General features: G+C 31.4%; 2 protein-coding genes across 3 annotated transcripts; one reads left to right on the top strand and one right to left on the bottom strand.

Moving 5' to 3' along the window:
* Positions 1 to 187: 187 nt before the first annotated feature.
* LOC127731923 (baculoviral IAP repeat-containing protein 3-like) lies at positions 188 to 19,132 on the top strand. 2 transcript variants are annotated; one of them, XM_052240769.1, is made up of 5 exons: positions 188 to 443; positions 6,516 to 7,928; positions 10,684 to 10,867; positions 12,816 to 12,950; positions 14,298 to 19,132. In XM_052240769.1, the coding sequence occupies exons 2-5, from the start codon at positions 6,951 to 6,953 to the stop codon at positions 14,492 to 14,494; spliced, it is 1,494 nt and encodes a 497-aa protein (XP_052096729.1). In that variant the 5' UTR covers positions 188 to 443; positions 6,516 to 6,950; the 3' UTR covers positions 14,495 to 19,132. The 2 variants fall into 2 exon arrangements, with proteins under 2 accessions (XP_052096729.1, XP_052096728.1); XM_052240768.1 differs by having other exon boundaries at positions 189 to 443; positions 10,684 to 11,059.
* A 1,490-nt stretch (positions 19,133 to 20,622) lies between these two features.
* LOC127731922 (uncharacterized) lies at positions 20,623 to 27,229 on the bottom strand. Its single transcript, XM_052240767.1, has 5 exons — positions 25,580 to 27,229; positions 24,953 to 25,038; positions 23,746 to 23,837; positions 22,529 to 22,638; positions 20,623 to 22,135 (listed from the first exon to the last, which is right to left on the bottom strand). The coding sequence occupies exons 1-5, from the start codon at positions 25,742 to 25,744 to the stop codon at positions 21,821 to 21,823; spliced, it is 768 nt and encodes a 255-aa protein (XP_052096727.1). The 5' UTR covers positions 25,745 to 27,229; the 3' UTR covers positions 20,623 to 21,820.
* Between the last annotated feature and the right edge of the window lie 707 nt (positions 27,230 to 27,936).

Below are 27,936 nucleotides of genomic sequence, written 5' to 3'. Positions count from 1 at the left end.
ATATCAAATGTGATAAAAGGATGTCCATTTAACATTTATACATAATAACATTGAACTTGGTTGATTTGAAAATTTTCAACATGAAGTAAACATGGTAAAAACCTAGGTTATTTTTAAATACATAAATATTGGACGAATGTAGAGTTAAAGATAACATAGAGATTGTATATCTATTACCTTTTTTTAAATGTAGATTGTATTATTGGAAATTTCCAGATTGTATCTACTTATATTACAGAAAACAACGTACTAAAAGAGGTGGAAAGTTCTGGAACGTGAATCTTAAATGTTTTTGATAACATGTTTAAATTTATGCGCGCATATAATATATCGTAATGGTTGTTTTTATCGATGGCATAGTATCAGTGTTGCGGATATCTTTGCACACTGTGCAAATGGATTATTTTCTTAACTTGGAAAATGCCGATGTGGGATATATCCAGGTAATTTTCACATTATAGCAATATATGCGTTTTTTTAAAAACTATTGCATAGCAATTTTTACGTGGTTTAGAAAGTTTCGATTTTTATTGCCGCATTTATTTGCATATTTTTTTTATCGCCTTGAAATGCGCATGGAACATGTTGAGGATGTAGATATAATAATATCAATTACATTTTCTTATATTAATATAGATTAGTGGTCATATTTTACGGACAAAATGTATGATTGTAGATTTTGGGAAAACGAAAGTGGGTTGTTGAATTAATATATATGTCATGTTCTTGATACAGACGTACGCATTTCTACAATATATACACAGTATTCAGCTAGCTGCATCGTTTCTTTAATGGCAGTTATAGCTCTAGTATTCAGTGAATCTCTGTTTTCAAACTTTCAGTCATACGGAAAGGATGGTTCATCAAGATCCTTTGATTTTTCATGACTTTAAAGTAGTTGTATGGTCATGAATAATATAAAGTTCAATATTACAGAATTTCAGGTTGTGTTTAGTTATCGTGTTTTGTTTTACTTTTGACGTTCATGGAGCAGGTGAGTCCTGATGTACGAATCAGACACAAGAGATTTGTTTAGTGTTGTTTTAATGTCCACTTGTATTTATATTTAATATACTATACATGGTATGTACTATCAACTACACAAACGTTTCTATGGCGTCTTTGTCAATATACTATCAACTACAAAAGAATGTTGATGTTAACGTCATTGCCAAATTAACTACCAACTGCAACTTTTTTGTTGTCAGCTTTGTTATACTTATTTATATGTTTGTTTGAATTTTGTAGTCAGTGGTGTTTTCCATGTATGTCTGTGATGTACGTTTGAACAGTTTTGGCTGCTGGATCCAAATTATTGTCACATTAACCTGTTATGTATGTTTGGGTTGCTGACTTAATTTTTGTCAATATAACGGAACTATAAACAAATGTCATACAGGTGGGAGGGTTATCTAGCTATTAAAACTTGTTTGTGTTGCATTTTAGTGTTTCTGTTGTGTCTTTGTTCTCCTCTTATATTTGATGTGTTTCCCTCAGTTTTAGTTTGTAACCCGGATTTGTTTTTTCTCTATCATTTATGAATTTCGAACAGCGGTATACTACTGTTGCCTTTATTTAAACCACTATTTTTCTCCAAAATTTGTCTGTATCAAGTTAGGTATATGTTAGTTGTTTTCCACTAGTTCCGATGCTTGATAAACTTGGTCAGCTTTTATGGACGAGCCCTTTTAATCTACCGTACAATGGTTTCCAAATAATTACGAGAAAGAGTTACTTGTTTTGAGTTAGATAATTATTTTATTTTGAACCTCACCTATAGTTCCATAAACATTTTACACGGCAGCGAAATAAGAAAGTGTCTCTTGACGCGGACGAGGAAGGACCGATTTAAAAATGGCATTGAATAAAACTCCTTGAAGCAACACGGGTTTTGTATATCAAATTCAAAGTATATGAAAATGACAATTTTTTTTCTCATTTGAAAAGACGGACGAAAGATACCAGAGGGACAGTGAATTATAATCAAGAAAAAGGATTAACTGTTGTGTATTCGTTAGTCTCTAAGGACTGCTATTTTCGGAATTATAATAAAATAATAATCATCAATTCAAAATGACGTTTTTTTTCAAGTTCGTAATCAGCAAAGTAACAATGTATCTCATAGCACTTTGTGTACACATGTACTGTATTCGTGTTTTTATTTTGAAATATTCCGTTTCTCGGATCCAATCCCACTTTATGCACAAGAGCAAGCCAAACGATTAATTAGGAATGAACCTTACGAGGTAGAGAGTGATGGCGGACCAACATTTTGTCATTTAAATCATAACATTGACCTTTCGGACTGTTGAGTTCTCAATGCTCTTCAGCTTTGTACCACGTTTGGTCTTGTTAACTTGATTCTAGCGTCGACGTCACTGAAGAGTCTTTTGTAGACGAAACTCCGATCCGGCGTGCAAAATTTAGTCATGGTACCTTTTATCTTTAATGAATTCATTTACAAGATAGTGAGAGGATCAAAAGAAAAACTGGTGTTCTATTCCAATTGGACATCCGTTAAAATATTTCCTTTTGCTTTATTTGTCTACGTGAAAAAGATACTTGAAAAATTACATGGGATACAATTTTCAACTTCCATGTTATCAAAAATATTTTGGAACTTTTAGCTACTTTTTTCTGCAACACTTGACCTGTTTGCGTCAAAAACAATATATTCTACTTTGTGACCTACCGTATAAGACGTATCACCAGATTTGTACTTATACGAGCAACACGACGGGTGCCACATGTGGAGCAAGATCTGCTTACCCTTCCGGAGCACCTAAGATCACACCGGTTCGTGTTGCTCAGTCTTGAGTTTTCTATTTTATGTTTTGTATACTGTTTATTTGTCTGTTTTGGTCGTCTGTTGCCAATTTGTTTTCGCTTCTTCTTTATTCTTGTGACGTCAAAAATTTATAGAAGGACTTGAAATCCTAGCTATAACGGTGGACAAATATTACAATGTTAACTTATTCATCTTATTGTTACTTTAGATAAACTTATTCTTAAAGGTTATCAACTTAACAGTTTAGAAATATCTCAGTTTGTATCTTTGATATCTTTCGTCTCTATTTTACACCCTCTCATCTTGGAAATTATCTTTTTATTTAGTATCATTTATTTTTTTTTTAATCATTTAAAACATAAATGAATATGTATTACTTTATAGTGATGAACACTTAAGAGATAACTGTATTGTATTTGAAGCTTTGCGGACGTCCATCGGTAGTTTTACTGTCGCAAATTGAATTTACCTGGCGACACATAGATTGATGTCCGCAAAGCTTTATAAACAATACAGTAATCTCAATTCTAATGTAAAATAAACCAATCATTCAATTTAAGTCATAATTTCATAAAACGAAAATTCCGCGAAATGATGTTATCTTCTTTGGCGACTAAACTAGGTGACGTGGAACGGGGACTCAATTATTTCCCCCATTACTTCAATGCAATTTTATCCAAATTGAGTAACATATTTATTATTCCCTATATTAGACTGAAAAATTTCAATTACTTTCTCAAAGAGGGACGAAAGATACCAGAGGGACAGTCAAACTCATAGATCGAAAACAAACTGACAACGCCATGGCCAAAAATAAAAAGACAAACAGACAAATAATAGTAAAGATGACACAACAAAGAAAACTAAAGAGAAAGCAACACGAACCCCACCAAAAACTGGGGGTGATCTCAGGTGCTCCGGAAGGGTAAGCAGATCCTGCTCCACTAGTAGCCCCCTTCATGGTTTCTTTGAGAATTATTGGAAGGTCATGACCGGCATTTAAGGGAGCAATACTGTGTTGAGTATTAATAGGGTCATTTTATCAACTTCCTGGTTAAAATTGGAAATAAAATTTGGACCATTTACTTAGACAATCATCCTCCCTATACATTTCCGGATCACTTAAAATTTAACAGAAGTTAAAAGTTTGATGAATACCCTTTAGATATGCTACAAATTTTAGCATCTTTACATAATTTTCATCTCGGTACAATATCACATTTAAAAGATGGTAGATATATTAAGGGACTTCATTCGTGGGTACTGAACTGGTATCCTGTAACTGGGATCCTATTCGTATCAGACCAGATAATCATCTGAAAAAGAAGAAAAATCATGGTATTTGCTCAAAGAAATCATTTATCTTCAATTAAATCAAAATGTTTTTGGTCTAAGTCTTTGTTTTGTGTATTTTGTAGCCAGAAACAAGAGGTCACTCCTTCACACCAAAATAAGCATTATTTTCAATCAAATTTCATTTTGACAAAAGAAGTCTCAAAATCATTTTCTTCAACCCACACAACTTAGTAGATCTAAAATAACTTTTTCATGAAGGAAATGTTAAACAAAAGCATTTTCTTTGTATTATAAGCACCAAAAACTTAAATTTTATCTTCAGAGATATGCAAATGTATGTAAAATGAGACATCTTTGATGTATGTATACAGTGGCTTGAATCTCTATTTCTCTTCACCTTTAACCAAAGAAAAAGAAAATCAGGCATAGATATGTGAAGAACAATAGTAAAGTGCACACACGATTGGAAGCAGAATTCAATATTTACATGAAAACCTTATGAAAGAGTGCACTGGACTATCTTACAATATGATAAAATTTTGGTGCATTGCTGTAGAAACAATAAATATGCTATAGTCTGCCAAATTTGTGCCAAGATTTAATATATTATGAATGAAAGAGTCAGATCAGCAAGTCTTGTAACACACAAGCTGATTTTCATAATTAGAAAACGGAACGCACTCTCTAAATATTGACTGTTTTGATGAAAATTGTCAAAATTTAGCTGATTTTTCATTGACCGTCTCATATGAAATTGCACATTACAGACAAACTATGACTTTAAAGTACAAAACTAGGATTGTTTGACCCTAACTACATATTAAGCTTATTACAGAATTGATCAGTATTATTGATGGCTATATTTCATGGTCCAAAATTGCCTTTTTGCATCATTTTGATGATTTGGTATCAGATTACGCTCACTTTATACAGTTAAAATGACAATAAATGAAGGGTAAACTGTACTTTTAATGGAAAAAATGGAATAAAACTGCAAAATCTAACACTGTCTCTCATATGAAACATCTTTGCAGCCAATATTGTGAAGTTTAAACTAGATATCTACTCAAACTGAGGAAAATCATGTATTTCTAAAATATGATTACATAATAGCCTGTAACATGACACCAATATGATAAATATGAAACAAATCTTTATCATTCTCCAATATTTGGTCAATGTCTATCAAATAAACCTCGATTTGAAGATTTCTATTGCTTAATTCCTTCAGGTGTATTATACCATTGACAGGAACGGGGACCCAATTATTCCCACCATTACTTCAATGCAATTGTATCCAAATGGAGGGGCAGAGTTTTTTTTCCCTATATTAGACTGCAAAATTTCAATTACTTTCTCATACTAATAGCCCCCTTCATGGTTTCTGGGAGAATTCTTGGAAGGTCATGATCGTCATTTAAGAGAGCAATACTGTGTTGAGTATTAATAGGGTCATGTTATCAACTTTCTGGTTAAAATTTGGACCATTTACTTAGACAATCATCCACCCTTTACATTTCAGAATCACTTAAAATTTAACAGAAGTTGAAAGTTTAATGAATACCCTTTAGATATACTACAAATTTTAGTATCTATTCATAATTTTCATCTCGGTACACTATCACATTTAAAAGATGGTAGATTTATTAAGGGACTTCATTCGTGGGTACTGAACTGGTATCCTGTAACTGGGATCCTATTCCACGTCATAGGTATGCTTCTGGCGTCAAACATAAACACTCGGCGTTTTCTGGCTTCTTGTTTGCCTCAAAATGTAATAAAATTTGATAAAAAGGAGATTTCTAGGTGCAAAATGTGAGTTTTTTTGCTTATTATTGGAGAAATCACATGTCAATACATTCCACAATGCATATATCGGGTTCCTTAGTTAGTGACAGCGAGATAGAAAATTTTACGCTTATTGTCATCCAATCAAAACCATTGATACAAAATGATTACATTAGAATAATGGTTTTAAATCCTGTCGATACTTATATTTGGCATTGGACGAGGTCCTGCTTTAACAGACTTTTTATGCAATATCTTTATTAAATCCCTTGGATGTTAACAGATTGATAACTTAGGTTGGGAAAACATGGTTATTTGTTAGTTATTTATCAGTGACTTTTAACTAAGATTAGTTTTTTAGTAACCGCAAGACCTCTTAGTTAGCTACTTTGTGTTTTCTAAATCTTTTATTGCTCTGAAATCGATTTTGGCCGTCCAATTGCTTTAATTTGAAAGTCACTGATAAATCATTTGTATAATAAATACTCATCAGCCGTACTAATTCAAAATCCTGGTTACTTTGTTTAGAGTGAGGGAGTTTAAAACTTATTCGTTACAGTATTCAACTCCACGGTTGCACTTAAAGAAAATTAATATGTTCTGATTATAATTTGAACAATAATTTCAATGTTTTCCTTTACAGCAATCATCGAAGCCGTCATGGAAAGCTGCTGCAGGTATAGCGTTCACAGACATTGTTACCGTAAATCTTCTGCATCGTGTTTATCAAAGAGATTAACAGTGCAGACATATAAATGATCTAAAAATGCACACAATCAAAAACCTATTCACATGACTATAACTGATTTTTGGGCAATAAACAGAGAAAATATAAAAAATTTACAAAAATGAACCGAGGAGATAGCCAGAAGTTTTTTAACAGATAACGTTGAAAAAAGCTATCTTTTGTACGATTGGAATGCAAGGCTAGTTCTACTGCATTGATGTAACAATAATTGAAATATCAACTGGAGAAAGACATCAAATCATTTGGACAAACAAAACATTACTGGCAAAACTAATGTTTTTGGTGATCTGTTGAGATTCTATACCTCTCTATTGTTAAGGCTAAACTGTTATGCATTCTATCATGGATAAGTACTTCAATTCCATTGCAAATAGTCAAAGAACTAATGACTCAATGTCAATTGAAATGCTAAGACTATTTTCACTACGTAATTTTCCGCGAAATATAAACATAAGTATGGTTCGTCTCGCCGGAGCTGGATTTTATTCCACGGGGAATTCTACTGAAACTAAATGTTTTTTGTGTGAAGTAATTTACCGTGACTGGATTTCCGGTGATGATCCTATGCATATTCATAGACATATATCACCTACATGTGACCTCGTTGCGAATGGTAACAGGCAGGACACTATTGGAGAGGAATTGCAAAATGTAAGAAGACAGGAGCGATTGGAAGTACATCCATCTAATCTCAATGGTCTATCAACAGGCAATGTTACGTTGCATTCAAATGAAAATGTTTGTTCATCAAACGTTTTAACCAACGGACAGCAAAATGATGATGTAAGCGATATTACGTCCTCTGCTATACATTTTCACCACCATGATATTGTGGAAGATCAACCCACTGTATTTTCAACTCGAGAGGCTCAAATTCATGATAGTAATACTAATAGTAATAAAACTCCCACCAGTAACTGTAAAAACAATTCACAGAATATTTTTATAAAGAATAATTCTACAGTTTGTAATCATGAAAGAGGTTCTAGTAATAATCATGAAGATATCGGAATTCATACTCAAATTCCAAGATACATAAACTATGCTCCTCTACATGTGCGAATAAGTTCATATGAAGGGTGGCCAGGATATTTAAACCAAACACCAGGTGAGATGGCGTTAGCTGGATTCCTGTTCGCTGGTTACAATGACTACACAAGATGTTTCCATTGTGGCGGAGGACTGAGAAACTGGGAGGCAGGGGATGACCCATGGGTGGAACATGCACGCTGGTTTCCGCAATGTGGCTTCCTAAAACAAAACAAGGGACAGAACTTCATACAAGCAGTATTGAAAAAGCATAATACGGTATTGTAACTTTGAAATGTTTTATTCAATGTGCACAAATAGGCAATGTTTGTTTCAAATGAAAGCAAAGCTTTTATATAACTGGACATTTGATTAATTTGTTCATTTGTTAATGTGTACACATTGACCCCACTTCTTGTAATATATCTTTAAAGCTTAAAAAACTGACCCAATTCGCCTGATTTTTATACAACATTTTGGTTTACACTAAAGTTATTTTGCCTCATCTCACTGTCCTTATGGATATGAATGCTTCACGAAAGCTAATAACGACTAAGAGGATTGTTGTTTTACCTGGTTTGGAAAAGAAATGGTCAAAGAGGGTCACAAACATAACTTTGATTTTCATCCCTGGTTTTCAAATGTTTTGGGTTTGATCATTTGATGAAAGTAAATCCAGAAAAAAACTACTTTTGACGCACACAATATATAAAGTGTTATTTTGATTTTCAAGCTCCTGGCCGATACTATTGATAGTATACTGTTAGTTCCGGAGGGTATCATCAGCTCAGTAATTAATGCTTCGGTACTGACATGATCTTAAACATTTTTTTTAAATTCCCTATTGCTGAAATTAAGAAATCACTAAGAAACTTAGGTCCACCTCTCTCATGCAATATGGACCTTACATAATATTGGTGGTTCTTAATTGTTCTGTTACAACGTTCCCTTGTATTTATACATCAAGTAGCTTTAAATGCTCGGCTTTGAACGTTCCTTATTAATAAGGTGAATCCAGAAAAAAAGCTATAGGCGCACGAGATTTATAAAATGTTATTTTCAATTTCACTAGTTATGATGAACAGCAGTTTTTGGTGCCGTATGTTTAGGACAGCATTTGTTTTCGGTTTAATTATGGCATTTTCAGAATCTTTCAATATTTTCGTCTGTCTATGAAATTATTTATGTTTTCACAGACAATTTTTACTTAATTTAGTTGGTGAACCCTTGTGAAATTTAGGCACATTATTTAGTGTCTCAATGCTTTAATGCATGTCTAAGTCGGAATGTTTAATAATATACCGTAGTTCGTCCGTCAACATTTCGTTCGACTACTCAAATTTGCTCCTATTAATTCTCATTAAATTTCAACACAACATTAGGATTAACGATTGAAGGCTTCCCTTTCATTATTTGAAAACAAAATATGGTTCGTTCCATAGATATGGGACTTTAACCGAATACGAATGCATTTTATCACATATTTGACACTAACTGCAGTATTCTTGGATTGTCTTCTTAAACCTCTATACCATTGTTGGGGTTGATTTAGTAAACTTCATTTCGATTATGAAATTCTCTGACTTGTTGTTCCAGAGTATAATTGTTTCACATGTTGTATCATAACTTGAGTATGCTTGGATTTATTTACTGGAGACTTAATATTATTGTTAGAATTGATGCACGTAAAATAACATTCGATTTGAACATTTTCTGATATGTGAGAGTTGAAGTCATCTATATTGGTATAATTGATCACTTGATGGTAAAAGCATGAAACTTTGCACAGTGCTAGTTATGGTGCTAATGAATATTTTTAGATATGGAGCCACGAAAAAAAATCCAATATAATCAAATTTAAAGATGGTCGATATAAGGTACTTGGAGTACAACACCTGATAATGATGTTTACAAATATGCAATATATTAGTACATATTTTGGAATGGTAGAAAATGAAAGCTCATGGCATTAGTATCTAAATATTATCAGGTGTTTAGCTTTGTTGCTCACAATCCTGCTCTCAATTCAAATATATATACCCTCAATGAAAAATGCTGAAACAAACGTGTGTTCGTTGTTCTCAAATAAATAAAATGAAAACACCAATTGACAATTTGATCTGATAGTTATTGTTAACTGAAATTTTTGGTGGTATTTTTGAAGTAAGAATTAGAGTAATTTGGAAATTTTCAGATTTTCAGATTACTGTTTAAGATTTCTTATGAACTTGGTAATTTTAATAGGGTAAAACTTTGAAATATTGAAAAAATAGCCCTTATCCAAAAATATTTGAATTGAAAACTATGAATTTCAAACTCTGAGTACCTTTTATCATAACTCCATAATAATTTGGTAAAAAATCATTAGTATCAACATACAACATACGCTAACACTGCTTCAACAGAGTTATGCGGAAGAACAACAGATTTCGACTCTTCATAACTTTAACGATTATCATCATGAACTGGTAGACCGATTGGATATTTCGGTGTCTCAACTCACTAGCGACATACTTTCGCGATCTTAAATCTTAATGTACAAAAAGTAAAAAGTAAAATAACAAAAATACCGAACCCTAAGGAAAGTTCAAAACGGAAAGTCCTTTATCAAATGGCAAAAAAAAAAAAAGATGAAACACATCAAACGAATGGAAAACAGCTGTCATATTCTTGACTTGGCAGAGGCATTTCCTCAGCAAACTGGATACGTAAATAGTGTAAGGGTCTCCTGCTATGTATGCATAACTCTTCATGAGAGTTCCGACTCAGTAAAGTTATCTGATCTGTTGTTTTACCGATTGAGTCCTATTTCCGATTGTAACATTTTGACTGGGTGTGAATTCCCATGAAGAGTGATGCATGCATGGCAGTAGCTTACCCTGTTTAATCATCCAGTTTGCTCCATGTGATTTTTTGTTGCCTTGGTTTGTCTCTTCTAAATTGGTTAACGAGATTTGAACATTAGTAAACTGCTGTCCATTTAATATATTATGTCAAATAGAACTATATTTGTCAATTTTTTATTGCTTTTCAGGACCCTAAAAGTAACGGAAACTGTAGCTACAGTCATAAACAGTCACAGGAGTATCACACTGGTACTCCAGATAAAAATACAACCACGGTTTCCGCTTCCAGTTTGCAAGTTTCAAGATTTAATGTCCAAGAACAAGCTAATAATGTTACATCTCAGGAAAGAAGTAACAGAATAAACACCTTGGGTATGCAAACAGTTATATCTACTAGTAACAATAGTACCACTACAGCTTCTGGTGTAAATATCAGTTCTAGTTCTGTTTCTACTACAAATATGAGACATAATCAACAAGATATATTGCAGACTGTTGTAGAGATGGGATTTAGCGGACATCAAGTTGTCGATGCTGTGAATGAAATTATTAGACTCAATTCAGGTAAAAGGCAATTGAAATATATGAAATTAAAATGTTCGGCTACGGTAATGAGCAATGGGTTTTTGAGCAATTCAATTGTAAGTGTTTTATAACAATGTTATTATATAAGAAAGTCATTAAGTTATTCTTTGGAACCCCCTTTCATCTATATGTAAAAAAAATCTATTGTCATTCAAAAGAAAAGTATTCTGAATAGTTCAATTCGTTAGGCTTGTTGAAAAAATAATCTGTTTTTCCGCGATAAAGAAATGTCATGAAGAAAAAGAAAAAACCCATAGCCTCCCCTTTTATCAACTAAGTTGGTACAATAAGTAACTAACAAATTGACTTGTATTTTTCATACACCATTATCGGGCGGTAACTTGCTTCATTTAGTTATAGATATATTTTCATTCGGCCTGGATAAAGATTTATGAAGTTTATATCTAAATTAATTAGTGAGTTTTATTTCACATTAAAAATGAGCCGTAGGGCGTAATAAAACTTGAAAGCTTCAGAAAAGAATGCCTCACTTTAGTGTGGTCGGTAAAATAGGATGCAAATCCTGCAAATCTTTGCAGATATTAATATTCATTGACAGATAATGCATATTTTAAGGTTTTTCTTATCGTATAACACACCTCGGGGTGTCAGAATTGCCCCTCGGTGTGTTTTACGACAAGAAAAACCTAACAATATGCATTATCTATAACATATCATAAAAGACATGTAAGGCTTTTAATTATTTGATTATGGCCCTTTTCTTCGGGTAATACCTGTATCACGTCAATAATATGGTAGTCATTTTTTCTCTTAATCCGTTGATTGATAAGGTTTGATTTTATTACTTTTTATGGACTTCCTCTCTTTTGAATTTGTCTTAATGCCTGTACCAAATCAGGGATATGGCAATAAATTGTTTTTAACTTTTTCCGTTGAATGATAGCGTTTGATTTTGTTGGTTTTTCTGGACTTCCCCTTTTTAAATTTGCCTTTGAGATCGATATTTTTGTTACATTTACGTACTTAAATGGACATACTAGATAAGACATGTTTTGAGAATAATTATAGGTAGGCACACAAAAACTAAAAGTCTATCTGTGTAAGTGAACTGTTTTCCACGATATCACAGGTATCAGTTGTATCATATATTTTTGAGATACCATGATCTACGTAAGGACGCATTTCAAATTCGAATAGATAAAGAAGACAAATATATGTAGAATGTAACAAACAAAAATATTGAAATCACATGAACTCCGAAAGGACCTAGACCTAATGTGTCGACAACCATAGCATAGGTGGTCACTACAACGCTCCACACAGAGAAAAAAAAAACATATGTTGGTGCCTATATAGGAAGTTTTTTTTAAACAAACAGAAATCTCAGAATGCACTGTTTGTTTTGATAATATACAGTTTCGAGTTTTCTGGTTTTTGAAAGGTCTTTAAAAAGACTCTTAATAATTTCACATTAATGGAATTCTGCAGGGATCGTAATATTTTCTAATTATTATAAGCATCAGACGAAATGGTAGAAGATGCCAAGTGGGCAATACAAAAATTCACTTATTGAAAATTGTTTGAGCAACAAATCTCACCAAACATAATAGATACTCATGTGCTCCAGTAGGATATACATTTTCTGTTCCACTAGTGACAGCCGCCAGTCTTCTTCTTTTTAGCATTGATAAGTCATATCGAATTATAAAAGAAACAATATCAGATTGACAAATTGCTCTTGTCTAACACTAACAGAAAAAAAATCACATTCCAGGTGAAGGAGGTACAGATGTTTCAGCAACAGATATCATGAATGTTCTACTCAAAGAGGACCATCAGCGAACAAGACAAGTTTCAAATGTACCAGAAACTAGAACAGCAGAAGGAATTGGTGGTGTTTCTTTCGATGGTAAGGTTGAGCACTTGTTTCAAGCAATAAACGTCAACACAAACATCGACTAATTCATAACGTTCAACAGCTAATGTGTGAAAAACTTGTTCTGATGCTTCAAAAAGCCTTGTAAAGGATTGTTTTTGCAACATGTTACCCACTTTTTATGCCACGAGTGTTTGTGTTATAAGCATGTGTGCCATGCAAAAATGGTTTGTAACTATGATAATCGCAACTATTCCGTTGATCATGAAATAAAGGATACAGCACATAAACCAATATATTTGATTCATATTGTGAAATATATAGAAACGACAATGAAGATTGTTAGACTCTTAAACTTTACAACAAAAGTAATTATTTCAATTATACTATATCGCGTACATTCCTTTACTTTGAAGAATCATTACAATTATATATCTGTATATGGAGTATATATCTTCCATTTGATACACGATTCCTGGACTTGAGTTTCCTCTATGTTGTATCATGACTTCCTTGAGAAATATGTTGAAAAAGGCTCCTGACGGTAAAGTTGAAGTCAATTTTTCGAAGGCAGTATAGACGCCATCAAAATTCTATTATGGAATAACTACGTCGATGAAGATCACAAACATGTTCCGAATGTGATAGCAACTATTCCGCATATTTTTTTCCTCAATTATAACCTCACCACTCATCACCTAAATTGATTTGCCATTAGTAATATGTTTGATACCACTAGAAGAGAATGAATACTTTACCCTTCCGGCGCACATGTTATCTCCAGTTTTTGTTGGTTTCTTGTCGACCAATCTGAAGTTTTTATATGTAGTGTTATGAGGACTGGTTTTTATCCGTCGCATCGTTTGCTTTTTACCGTGTTGTTCATGTGTCATTCATCCTTGGTTTCTTCTCCCCATTTCCCAATTTGAAATTTAGATGTGTAATATACGATATTGCTTCGAAACATTTGCTCAATCTTATCTTTTGAACAAGTGACAACACGTACAATCGAACGTTTTGCATTTAGTCAAATAATTAAAATCAATGGTTTTTTTAATTGTAGTTTTACATTTTTCTCTTAATAAACTATCCGAATAATAGTTTGGCACTATATGCACAATAAATCGTGCATCATACATCTTTGAATATAATCGGGCGTTTCGAGTACTTACAGTCACTGCTTAAGAAAACCAAATTACAAACCAAATCGTAGATCTCACCAGAAACTATAACTAACATTTCTTATCTTTGTTCTAGTGACCAACCCACCCCCTATTTCGGCATTATTGAAAAGTGTTTGTGTTATTTAGTTTTTATAGGATATTGCTGCTCTATTTTATATTTTCTTGCTCAATTAATTGCAACCTTTTTATTTTTTAGACACTCATTTAATTTTCGAAGAAAACCGACAGTTACAAGAACAAAGGCAGTGTAAAGTTTGTAAGGAGTTTGACTCTACAATTGCTTTCTTGCCATGCGGACATATTGTCTGTTGTACAGATTGTGCCCCGGCAATGCGTAAATGTCCCATTTGTAAAACGTACGTTAAAGGTACTGTAAAGACGTACCTGGCATAAAGTGAAAGTGGGGATTTGCACGATAAGTGGGATCGCTGATTTTGGTCACTTTGGCCTTTTTGTTTAGTTTTAAATTTGCTTTTCGAAATTTGAAACTTGTTTTTTTTCATTTTTTACTATTTTGGTACCTAATTTTTACTAGTGTCTTTATGACCACAAAACAAATTTAAATACAGGATTTGATCTAACAAAACCAAGTTACTTACTCCAGTTATGTAATAGTATTATATATATGTATATATGGTGTACTAATTTTTGCACCTTTTGTTTGCGGTATATCATCTTTTCCGCAAGTTTATTGTTTTCTGTTTGGTATGAAATAAATAGTTAAGATCCATTTTGTTACATCTGGTGATCCGTTTATTTGGCAATCGCCAATGACAGTCAACAGGGTTTAAGAACATCCGTTGTTCGACCTGCTAGTCAAATGCGTTTTGTTAAAATATACTTTTTCACTTTTTTGGTCTTTTGGAAAATGTTGTTTGTGCTGTATTTAGACCCCTCTACCAAGAAATTTGTTTTGCATGCACACGTATAAAAATTGCGGCTTTTATCCAACGCAATCATAGGTTTGAACGTTGTTTTCAATTTAGACTTGTTTATATTTTTTCGTTTGGGCTTGTATTATATTTGCCCTCGGGTTTATATGATCCGTTCATTCTATTTCGACTCTTCAAAATTCAAGAGTCTATCCTAAATTGAGGTAAATTATATGGCCTTCAAAATACCGTTTCGATTCCTAACATCACTGAAGAGACATTAATTGTCGAATTCTGTATATGGTGTACTAATTTTTGCACCTTTTGTTTGTGGTATACCATCTTTTCCGCAAGTTTATTGTTTTCTGTTTGGTATTGAATTAATAGTTGCGATCCATTTTGTTACATCTGGTAATCCATTTATTTGGCAATCGCCAATGGCAGTCAGCAGGGTTTAAGAACATCCGTTATTCCACCTGCTAGTCAAATACGTTTTGTTAAAATATACTTTTTTTTACTTTTTTCGTCTTTTGGAAAATGTTGTTTGTGCTGTATTTAGACCCCTCTACCAAGAAATTTGTTTTGCTTGCACACGTATAAAAATTGCAGTTTTTATCCAACGCAATCATAGGTTTGAACGTTGTTTTCAATTTAGACTTGTATATATACATTGTTGTGCTGATATTTAGAGTAAATATGAATATAATATGTGTTTTCAGCCGTGTATCACTTTCACTGGTGATCTAATCAATGGATATGTCGTAGAGTTGTAACTTGTTTAGACGCACTTATCAAAATAATTATTTCTGTGACTGCATCATACGAAGCTGTACGATAGCTAATATGCAATCAATTCCATCTTCATGCCTAATATATCATGTACTGTGTTACAACTCTGATTCTACTGACGAGGAAAGGTAACACTTGGCCACCAACAGCTGATTATTTAGTTCAGTCTAGGTGGCCGAGTGGTCTAGAGCGCTGGACACAGTGCAGGAGATGTTGTCTTGATCTCTCAATAGCATGAGTTCGAATCCCGGCGAGGGAAGAACAAAAAAATAGGCTTCTGCAAATTTGCAGATTTAACATTGTTGTGCTGATATTTAGAGTAATTATGCATATATACATATATACATATTAAATGACTACATCTCATGTCTTCGAATAGATTGGCACATTTTGTTAGCAGTAGCAAATATGAATGTTATTGTGTTTGTCACATTCAGTGTTGTTTTCAGCACCCGGTCGAAATCGCTGCTGGTTGACTATCGGTTCAATATGCAGTTCTTCGGCAGTTAAATGATTTATAACTACCCTTTTTAAAATAGTTAGTTTATAAATTTATAAATTATAAAGAAACTAAAGGTTCACCTTCGTTAGGCAAAGTTGACCTTAGATGAATTTGGCTATTATTGTATAGGTCCTTTTTGAACATACAGCTCTTCAACTGTTTCTTTTATACATCCTTGACTTTCAAATATACGTTTTGGGCGTTCCTGATGAAGGTAAATCCAAAAAAGCGTCTCAGACGCATGCAATTTATAAAGTGTTTTCATTTTTGTAGTGTTGATGAACATTGGTGACATTTAATACATCTCATGTTGTTTACATCATTATTTAAGAAAAAAATCGGTTAACATAATTTGCAGTCTAGTAGATAGAACCATTGATGTGATATAAAAAATAGGACTTTAAAACAATATTACTTTATATTTTCATTGCCTATGATTATTCTGTTTAATATTCATTAAATTTGATTTTAAGAAAAATCTTAAAAAGATGAACATGAATATATATTTGGCATGCACATTACAGAATAAAGGTTGATTGATGTTGTTGTTTAATGCTACCTTCAGTTACATTTTATGTATCATGGAGGCCACTTTTTATTGTTGAACAAAGCCATAATATCCGGTGAGACCCGCTGACCTATGGCAGGAAAATAGGATAAAAGCATATTACAATTAATAAGATACTATATGATGAAATTTACTATAAGAAAATTTTTTAAAAATTCGCATAAAACCTAGAAATTAAAATAACGTGAAGTGGGAAACAGCTGTAATACCTCTCGTACTTAAACTAAGTTTTTTGTTTGGTAAATTTTACAGTATAAGAATGATGTTTTGATCTATAAAGTCTGTGTGCACTGTATTTTTTACAGAGTTATCAGCAATACAAATAGTTGAGTACAATGTCATAGGCGGAGCATATCTAGACCTTGGAAAATCCAGGAGGTGTATATCATAATAGTTAAATTTCAATACGTTTTTTGAATTTTGGTACAAAATATGAATAAAAATGTACGTAAGAGTTAGAAAATAAGATAGATCTTGATATAGCCCTGACAACATTTAATGTTCTGTTAAGGAAAAAAATAATAGACAATGAGTGCATCTGGTATGATGAAGACGAGGTGTCACATGTGGAGAAGGATCTCCTTACCCTTCCAGGGTGGATTTCGTTTTTCGTTTTTTCGTCACGGCGTTTTCAGTTTGTCTTCGACTTATGAGTTTGAGTATCCCTTTAGTAGCTTACGCTTATCTTTTATGTGGTACAGTCTGTCCAAAATCAATCAAGCCATGGGCTTATATAAATGACACCACTGTATAACAGTTACTATAACCTGAAGTAATCAGTCTAATGCATAAAAATACAATGACAATGTACTGACATCGTTCCTTGTTAAATAGTATAACGGCAAAACGATAGTAAAAGTTCGACAAAATTTTTTTTTTTATTCAAATATTTACAAAAACGGAATAGTAAATAATTATGCGTTACCAGCCCTCAGTAAAATTTCGGAGTTGGCATTCAAACTCCACTGATACACTTTTGAATTACAAGACAATAAATCGAGATCATTACGTCCACATGCATGTCGCCTATGATGTTATGCCAGTTGGAGATTATTACGCATGTGCTCAGCATGTTTAGTCATGAAAATTAAGTAAGCTCAAATGGCGAAACTTTGTATTCAACAGGAAAACCGAACCCTGAACAAAAATTAATTAATTTACAGGTTACAGGTTACACGATGAAGTACCTGTTCTTTCATTTATAATATGAAGCAGAAAAAAGTGGAATCGTCATTCTATTATTGCATGTGTTATTTGTATTTAATTGTGTATATTTAAATGAATGGGGTCTGATCAATGTTGATTATGTTTACGAATTTAGGCATTCTCATTGTTTTTCATGGAACTTTTGTAATTCTGCTAACCGATAAAGCCCCAACCACCAGTTTTTTATGGGGTTTGTGTTGCTCAGTCTTTCGTTTTTTATGTTGTGTTTTGTGTACTATTGTTTGTCTGTGTGTCTATTTCTTTTTTAGGTATGACGTTGTCAGTTTATTTTCGACTTATGAGTTTGAATGTCCCTCTGGTATTATTTGCATCTCTTTCATATCAAGTAACTGCAAAATAGAATTCTATTTCCATCATAACAATTTTATGTTAAAAAAATTAAAAGTGTTTACCAATGTAGAATGCAATCAGTAGGTTCCTCAAGTTTTGTTTAAGTAGAGAGAGAAAACATTTTTTTCATTGCCAATATTACGTCCTGTTTCATAGTGTATAACTTTGTTTTGATTTAGAAATTCATTCATAAACTAACGTAGTCTTGAAAACGAAAAAAAAACAAAACGAATATGTTTGTGTTCGCCTCAAACATATAAAATCCGTCCAAGTATAGTATATTGATACCTATATATGTATAGTCCAGTTGAAGCTGTTGTAATCTTCGTCATTTCCTAATTTTTAATTAGACTGAATGTAGAAGAAATCTAATTCTATTTTATATATTCTGTAAAAATATAATTGAACCATGAGTATGATCATCATCATCGTCATATTCAACAATCAAGACTTCAAAAGCAATGTATGATATCACAGTAAACACAACCAACAATGAATAGTCCGTGCCATACACGAGCATGGAATCAGAGCTTTATTGCAATGTTAAATTTTAAAGACAGGTTGCATCTTTTATTAGAAACCTATATATATATATATATATATGTATATTGTTTTGTATATTGATTTATTAACTGTTTATTGCATTATTATTTATGTTTATTATTATATATTTACATCATGTTAAGTCTGTTACACTTATATGTGTCTGACCATTGCTTCAAAATAAAATCTTGAAATCTTGATTACATTTATTAATTCTATTTGATTTCTAGTATGTTTTATAAGAGAAAATTTCAACAATACGATAAACGTATTTCCACGGCAGTACTAAAAGAGAGGCAAATGATAATAAAGGGACATTCAAACCAATAAGTCGAAAATATACTGACAACCCCCACTGCATGAAATGATGCATTTAATAGGAAATTAAATGCATATTTTATGCATATTAAATTTCAAATTGAAAAAAATTATATGCATTTACTTCATTGGAAAATTTCTAATTTAACATAAGTTTAACCTAAATTTAATAAAGCAAATAAATTCCCAAATTTCAACCTAGTTTAAAGACATTTTTAAATCTGAATAAATTTCAAATTTAAAGAATTTTAATATGAATTAAATTAGAATAAATTTCAAATTTAAAGAATTTTTAATATAAATTAAATTTGAATAAATTTCAAATTTAAAGAATTTTTAATATAAATTAAATTTAAATAAATTTCAATTTTAAAGAAATTTTAATATAAATTAAATTTGAATAAATTTCAAACTTAAAGAATTTTTAATATAAATTAAATTTGAATAAATATAGAATTTAATAAGAATTAAATTTCCAGTATAATAAAAAAATTAAATTCAAATAAATTTCAAGATTATTTATGAAATATTCTTAAAATTTAATTATATGTAAATTCAAATAAATTTCTTGTTTTGTTTATGACTTATTTAGATTAGAACTTCCATCATATTTAATACAATTTAAAGTCAACATAAATCCTGTATATCTGAGGTACCTACAAAACAATCATGGAAATAAAAAATAAAGAAAAGGCAGAATTTTTCTCTCTGCTTGATTTTTTTTACTGGAGGATGGGTGTGGGTTTTTTTTTTTTTTTTACTTTAACTCAAATATCTGGTTTGGAAATATCTTATATTGAAACAAATCATAGATCCTCCAACTTTTCTTATCCATATTTACAAAGTATAAGATGTGAAAGGCATGGATTGTTCCTCTGTTAAATAACAGTAGAATAATATTTGTGGTTTCAAATGGCAATGTGCAAATGTATGATTTGTCAGTACCATTGAAGCCTGTAAAGATGAAACTACAACTATAATCCAAAGAACATAAGTCATTCATTTGCAAAGCTTAATACCAGTTTGTAAGTATGTCTTTACCTATATGTAAATAATGCCAATGCCTCTGATTTTATATAAGAACTTGAAGTTTTAGAATTTAAGACATACAAATAACACAAAATCTAGATATAAACTACAGGACAAGGCTATCTCTATGTGTGATTTGGATTTTTACAATATATAATACAGGAGATAACAAAAACTGTTGAACAAAGCATAATCATACACAACAATTTCCTGCATTTTCTTATTGTCATCCTGTCTTGGGCATAGTTATTTTTATCACTTCTAACCAAGTTAGAATAATAAAAAACAATTTTGAATGATCTCCCTTTGTATATACTTCAATAAAAGAAACAAAGTCTTTATCAAATTAATTTTATTCAGATACTGACAAAACAGAGTTGTTTTGATTATCAATAAAAAAAAAAACTGTCAGAATGTTTGTTATATCAATGAACTACAATTTTACTATGCAAACAAATATAAAAATACACTTTTTTTAAAATAAGTTCAGTTCTACATCAAATTCAAACTAGTTAATAAAATAATGGTATGTGGCAAAGCAACATGCTTACTAGTTAAGTTTGCTTGTTTCAGAATCATTACAATAAGGTTATAACAAATAGCAAACATAAGCAGCTTTTTTTTTCAAGTTTGTCATCATAAAATTATTTATGAATAATCTCCCTTGCTAGCATTATTTGTCAATCTAAAAAAAAACCAAATACATCAAAAAGCAAAAAACAACAAACATAAACATAATTGCTAATTTCAAAACCAATCAGGCTGCTCAGACATTAATTAAAATTTTATGGGATCTCATCCCAAATGCTGTATGCAAGTCAAAAATAATTAAACATTAAGTAAATTTTTCAAATATGTTCAATTGAATAAAATAGCACACAAATAAACTTTTATCGACAAAATTATATGATTTCAAGCACAAAATTATCAAATATTAAATGTACTAGGACAATTGACGAAAATAATAAGTTTATTAATATGAATTGTTCATTAACTCTTAAATAGAAATAACATTTGGTAAACTGTTAAATATAAAAAGTTATCTCCCATTGACCAAGAGATATGAATAATGTGGTGAAATCTTACATGGAAAATCTAGACAGCAAATACCAGAGACACTCAAATGAGCCACACCCAAATTATTATTCAGCATTTAATTAATTAGAAAAGGTAAAAGAAAGTTAATTTAAAAAAAAAAATATGTAGGTTAACCAAACACAATAACATAATCTGATGACACAGATTTGTTGCACCTGTAAATAATTTTGATAGTAAAATGCAAATGTTGAAATTAAATAGCAATAATTTATCTTGTATACTTAAAAAAATAATCAAAGTCAAATTCAATAAACCATAATATTCCGTTTGACTTATTTTCAGAGGTTCCCCTTAAACTGATCTACCGGTAATCTTTATATAAAACATGTAAACTATAATTCTAAAGTAAATCATGAAGGTATTTTTTTCTTTGCAAATTCCAAAAGTGTACATTTGAATTGGCCCTATTCAAAATTTAAAGATTATTTTTTTGTCAAATGCCCTTAAGCAAAAACCCATGCAAGGTCTGGAGATTTCTTGGGACAAGGCCTCTCTGATGGCCTGCCAACAACTCTCTTAGACCTCAGCTTTTTGCCCTGTGCATTGAGCTGTCTCTGGTATTTACTGTCTAGTTTATCCATGTAAGATTTAAAATCTTTAGACAGCCAAGTCAGAGGTCTTGTGATTAGGCGAGTTTCATCTTCAGAATCGCTGTCCTCACTAGACATAAAATCTATTTTCATGGCCTTCATTAATTTGTCCTCTTCCGACACTGGCAGTTTCTTGGCTTGAAGGGCCTTTACTCTATTTTGAAGCTTCTGTAATAAAAAATTGTTTAATTTGATTTAACTTGACTAGTGATATCTATGAGACAAAAGCAAAATTTTCTGCATGCAGTAATTCTAACTTATCAAAATCATATGTTAAAATATATTCTAATGAATGACCCAAAAAATATCCTGTGGAATAATTAATATTAAAAGAATAACTAAAAGGTGTGATTATCCCTGTGACTATGAATGAAATTAAGCTGCATTAGAAAACAAGAAATGGGTTCATAGTACATTTATACTCTGCTCCCATTATGATTTTCTATTTTCAGTGGACCATGAAATTGGGGTCAAAACTCTTAATTTGGCATTAAATTTTAGATCATAACATAAGGCACATGTGTTTTTTCCTCAAGTGTGACAATAATGTTTTGTACTTACCCTGTTCTTTCTCCCATACAAAACCATTTTTCTGTTGTGTGAGGCCTTTTTTCCATCCTCCTCCATTTGTCTCCTCTGTTTTATGGTATTGAAATATGTCTCAATACCAGCTGAAAAGTGAATATAATGTACAAGTCAGTAATAGGACTATTCAATTTAAATTTCCCACCTAAGGGTGGAACACTAACAATTTTTTTTTCTGTTGGGGGTTTGGTAAAATTTTAATGTGAAATTAAAGGTTGTGGGGGTAGTCACAACTCATTTTCTGTTTGATGCTGGTGTAAATTAGATTAAATGACAGTCATTACAGTGGTATTACTACAGAATCTTTTCCATAGGTGGCAAGTCTTGGAAGAAAAGACATTTACTTGATGGGGCATATATTTTCAAAATTTTCCTAAAGGAGGGGTCTAAAAATTAAATAGCATTCCTCCTTTTCCCGCCAAGGGGAATTGTTATTGGAATAGCTCATCATTGAGTTTTTTGTCCTTTTCAATTTCAATATTAAGTACTCCCATTTTGTTTTCTTTTGACATTTAAGAAGTATTTGTAAATAGCACAATCAGCTGTATACAATATAACCCAAAAATATAATCAGAAACTGAATTACTGCCCTTTTAATCTAACTTAATCTATCTATTTACTAATTAATCTAATTAATAATATTAAATCAATATAAATATGCAAAATTTCAAACAGAAAATAAGTCAGTCATTGTTTGATTGGCTAATTCATTTAAATTTAAAAATTGTTTTGAATTATTTTTCTGTTGTTTTTTCCTGCAATTATTTTTCGTCTCTATTACATAAATGAAGGTTTCAATCGTTTGATTAAAATGCGGGAAAATTACCAGATATCAAAGAATGGATTTCATATAAAAATTTAACTGTTTAAATGATTTACATGTTCGAATTCCATATAAAATAAAAGAATGGGACAAAGATGCTCCACTTCCCACTTGCATATATGTAATAAAGGGGAATACCTGGAGAAAAGTGAAAGGGATGCCATTTAAATTAGAACCTGAACTATGTTTTGTAGTAAAAAAATTTGTGTAAATTTTTTATACCATTTGATTAAAACTAAATTCCAATGTAGCTTAGTGACAGGGTTAAACTTTTATGCCCCTTGACTAGCAGGAAGGGCATACATTATTTTAAATATACCATAAATATCATAGTAAATTTGCATTATTATTGTAAAACACATGTACTTACTTTTAATAACACCTTCTTCTGTTGTGGGATATTGTCCTTTGACATAGACACATATAGCCTCAGACAACTCTTTGTTTTCTCCTGAGGAATACCTAGAAGAAGATTAAAGGTTAATATATATTGGCCAAGTAATTGCATATTAGGAAAACACTAATGGTTTGAGGAAATACCAGTTTAAACCAATAAATGGTATTTATAGGGATAAAAGTACAAATGTAGTTAATTTTTCAATCATGCATGGATCATAAAATGATTTTTACCATGAATCAGCTTTTGACAAATAGTAATAGTTCATTTTCATACTTTTTTTACTCCTAAGTCTAACAACACTTTTGAACAGGAGTAAACAAGTATGAAAATGGACTATTAATATTAAAGCTTATTTGAAAAACTATATAAATGTAATCAGGCTTGGATGTTAAAAAGTGTTGTTAGGGTTAGAATTATTTATTTTTTGGACAGGTTACCTACTCTATGGTAGGAAATTCTGAGCCTCTGTCAAGTAACCCTAAAAAATTTAAGCTTAGTACAATTTGTGCAATTTGGGGAAACATGATTTATTTTCTGATGATTTTGTCATGTATAGAAAACATTAACATTTTATTCTCAAATTACACCAATTGTAAGCTTGATTCTACTTTATTGAGTTGCTCTTATCTTAAATAAGTACCAAATTTGCTTTCACTCAAGAATGTAAGCTGTTTAAAAATGTATGTACTCAGGTGTTATAATACATGTATATTGTATTTTTAAAATGGACTACTGAATCGTCAAAAATATTTTGCTTTAATGTTGTTTTTTTTTAAAACTTGACTTACTATATCTGCCAGCAAATTTCAAGAGCCAGATTTTAATTGTTGTCCTTGGTTACTGTCTGTCAAATTTGTTTTCATTAATTACTTTCTCATAAATCAGGACAATTGCTTCACATTTTGTCAAGATGTAGCTTACTATATGGTATGGGTTTTGCTCAAGGTTTAAGAATTGATAAATGGTAACCTATTGATGGTAAAATTCACTTCATTAGAACTCTATTTGTTAGTTTTCTCATTGGCAATCACACTGCATCTCCTTAATTCATATTGGCAGTGGTTAACTTACAGTATTTTCCATAAAATTTTAAAACAATTAAAAGATAGTACATTGAGTACCATTATCCTAAGAATCAGCCTAGTCATGTCAAATTCATGTAATTACTATAACTTACTTCAAAATAGAACCAGCTGCTGTTTTACATGTCCAGACTAAATTGTTTTCTGTAGTGCTATGCCTATAAGCATCACGAACAGCTTGCTGCAAAATAAAACATAAAAAATTCTTAAACTATTTTGATTGAACAAATGTGTACCGACAGGAGATCATATGTGGAATTTATATGTTTTCAAACTGGTCTATATCAGGAACATTGCATATTATATTTGTAAAACTTGGTCTATGCAAAGGGAAGGGTGGACAGGGGGATCCAGGATTTCCAATACTTGAAATATAGACTTTGCAATGTTTGGCTATTTGAAACATTATGATTACATGTATATATTTTGCCAGACAGTTGAACATACATATAACATGTATAAGGTATATTTACAGATTTTAAGCAGGTTAAGCAAGTATATAAGCTGAGAAAACTAAAAAGACATACATGTACATGTATGTGTTCCTCAATCTTCTATCAATGGCATGTCTCTAAGTGAATTGCATGACTTACATGTACATGTATATTATTTGATAGATTTTTTTATTAATAATTAAATCAGAAAATGTAGACAATATATTTATTTTTATAAATATATTGTCTTCATTTTTATAAATATATACATGTATACATGGTATATACCTTTATATGTGCAGGAACATGGATGGCTGTTTTATTTCCTTTTCTCTGAGTTCCTGCATGCAAATCGATTCTCCGTAACAATTGATGTAATTCTTCAATTTTTTCACCTTGATCAGTCAAGGTCTTCATCAAAATTTCTGTTTGGGAATCCATCATCTTCTTCATTAGCTAAATAAAATGAAACTTTTTGAGAGATTGTAAATATACATTATATATAATAGTCTAAAATTCTGTCATATCAATGCCTTTTTAACTTTGATTTACTGTTAATATACATGTATGGTACATATATATATATCATGTACTATATAGCTTTGAACTGTTTTCAAAAATTACTCTATAATGAAGGAAGTATGGTGACCTATGGCTAGTACATGTGTAATTGCATAGACATCAGTTGGTCTTTGGTGGATACCTTTGTTTTTTGTAAAAATACCACATTGTTGATTTTAACCTTCTTAATCTATAAATAAATATCACTATGAATTAGAATGTATACCAATATCATGGGTACAAGTCATATTGTCACCTGGTCAATTAGGTACCTATAGAAAAAGTCAATTATCCAATAATCTTTAAAATTTCAGCACTTGTAATTAAAAGTAAGAATTCAAAATACACAATAATTGGCTTTCTGTTTAAAGTTTTCTCATTACTCTATTAAAAATGTTTTTGATTGGTTATCACTTTAAACATTGTTAAAAACTTATGAACTTATATAATATATTACCAAATATTTTTTAACAAAGTGAATTATTTTTGAAAAAATTATGGCAAAAAAATGGTGTCTTCAATACTTTACTTGCAAACCATAATACAAAAATAAGGAGATATGATCATGATGATTGCCAATGAGACAACTATCCACAAAAGTTCAAATGAAGTGGATGTAAGCAATTATAGGCAACCATAAGCCTTCAACAAGAAATAAACTGTTATCACAGAGATATGTCGCACCTTTTTGTAATTTTGATTATGCAAATGTGGAAATTAAAATAGCAATCTTTATCATATTGAATAAGTTATGCAAATATTCAAAGTCAATGAACCATGACTGAAGTACATGTACATGGCTAAAAAATCTCCATGTAAATGAGATGTGCCAATGCTAACACAACTGCATACCAAATAGCATTGACTTATTATAAGTCATGTAAGTCATTCCCTTTAAACCTAAACCTAACCACAAACATTAACTTGTAAACTATATACATTGTATGCTAAAGTTTCAAAGTCAATGAACCATGAAGAGGGGATGGGGCTAAATAATCTCCATGGAAACGATACTTGCAAATGCCAATAAATTTGCATACCTGTGAATTATCATTGACTTAACATAAGCAGTTCATCTTAAACTGATCTAATCACAAACTAATACATGTAAACTAAGCAAAAGTTTCGAGGTCAATAGACCATGACTGAGTGGATGGGGCCAAATATTCTCCATGGAAATGAGATGTGCTAATGTTTACACAACTGAATACCAATTAACATTGGCCTACCACTAATGGTTCCCCCTAAACTGACCTTATCACAAACTAATACATGTAAAAAAAGCAAAAGTTTCAAAGTCAATAGACCATGACTGAGGGGGCAGGGCCAAATAATCTCCATGGAAATGAGATGTGCTAATGCTGATACAACTGTATACCAAATATGATTGACCTACACATGTATCACTTGTGGTTCACCATAAACTACACCTAATCACAAACTAATACATTGTTGACGCCGCTGACACCTGAAACAGCATACCTATGTCTCGCTTTTTGACTCCGTCAAGTTGAGACAAAAACCATGCTCTATGGTCGGCTGTAACTATAAAAGGCCCAAACTTGAAAAATGTGAAACAATTCAATTGAGAACAATAACAGCATAGTCAATAGCAAAACAATTTACGAAAACAAATATAACAGTCATGAACCAACTATACATGTACAACTACTGAACTACATGTTTCTAACTTGGGACACGTTCATAAAGAATGTGGCAGGTTTAATTAAAAAGATGTTTGTGAGCATTTATTTTGGGTGCCAATTTGACCAAGTGCCTAAGTGGCTAATATTCCAATATCAGCATCCGCATACATCTTCAGACTTTAAAGTCTTTAATCATTAATGCAATGTACTGTAGCTGATTGTTTCTATAGTTGTTTACAGACTTACTCCAACATGTATTTGCTCCAGACCTGTTTCCCACAGAAAACGAGTGGGTTTGCACGACCTCCCCACTTTTACACCATCACATAAAAAAGACACCAATTGTTAGTGTGGTCAGTGACATTGTTTCCGTATTTCCAGGAACATATATATTGTCATTATTGACAAAATATACTGTAACGTGTTCCCAGGTATTTC

This window comes from Mytilus californianus, unplaced genomic scaffold (genome assembly GCF_021869535.1).
Source record: "Mytilus californianus isolate M0D057914Y unplaced genomic scaffold, xbMytCali1.0.p SCAF_21, whole genome shotgun sequence".
NCBI classification, from domain to species: Eukaryota; Metazoa; Mollusca; class Bivalvia; order Mytilida; family Mytilidae; genus Mytilus; species Mytilus californianus.
The sequence above is the reverse complement of the archived record's forward strand: the minus strand, read 5'-3'. Positions and strand labels throughout refer to the sequence as shown.

Bases quoted from the DNA above. Each gene is read 5' to 3' on its own strand.
- LOC127731923 (XM_052240768.1), top strand. From the start codon at position 6,951: ATGCATTCTATCATGGATAAGTACTTCAATTCCATTGCAAATAGTCAA. The intron at 7,929-10,683 runs GTATTGTAACTT...ATTGCTTTTCAG, and splicing joins TATTGAAAAAGCATAATACG to GACCCTAAAAGTAACGGAAA. The intron at 12,951-14,297 runs GTAAGGTTGAGC...TTTATTTTTTAG, and splicing joins TGGTGGTGTTTCTTTCGATG to ACACTCATTTAATTTTCGAA.
- LOC127731922 (XM_052240767.1), bottom strand. From the start codon at position 25,744: ATGAAGAAGATGATGGATTCCCAAACAGAAATTTTGATGAAGACCTTG. The intron at 23,838-24,952 runs GTAAGTTATAGT...ATCTTCTTCTAG, and splicing joins GCAGCTGGTTCTATTTTGAA to GTATTCCTCAGGAGAAAACA. The intron at 22,136-22,528 runs GTAAGTACAAAA...TTTTTATTACAG, and splicing joins TGTATGGGAGAAAGAACAGG to AAGCTTCAAAATAGAGTAAA.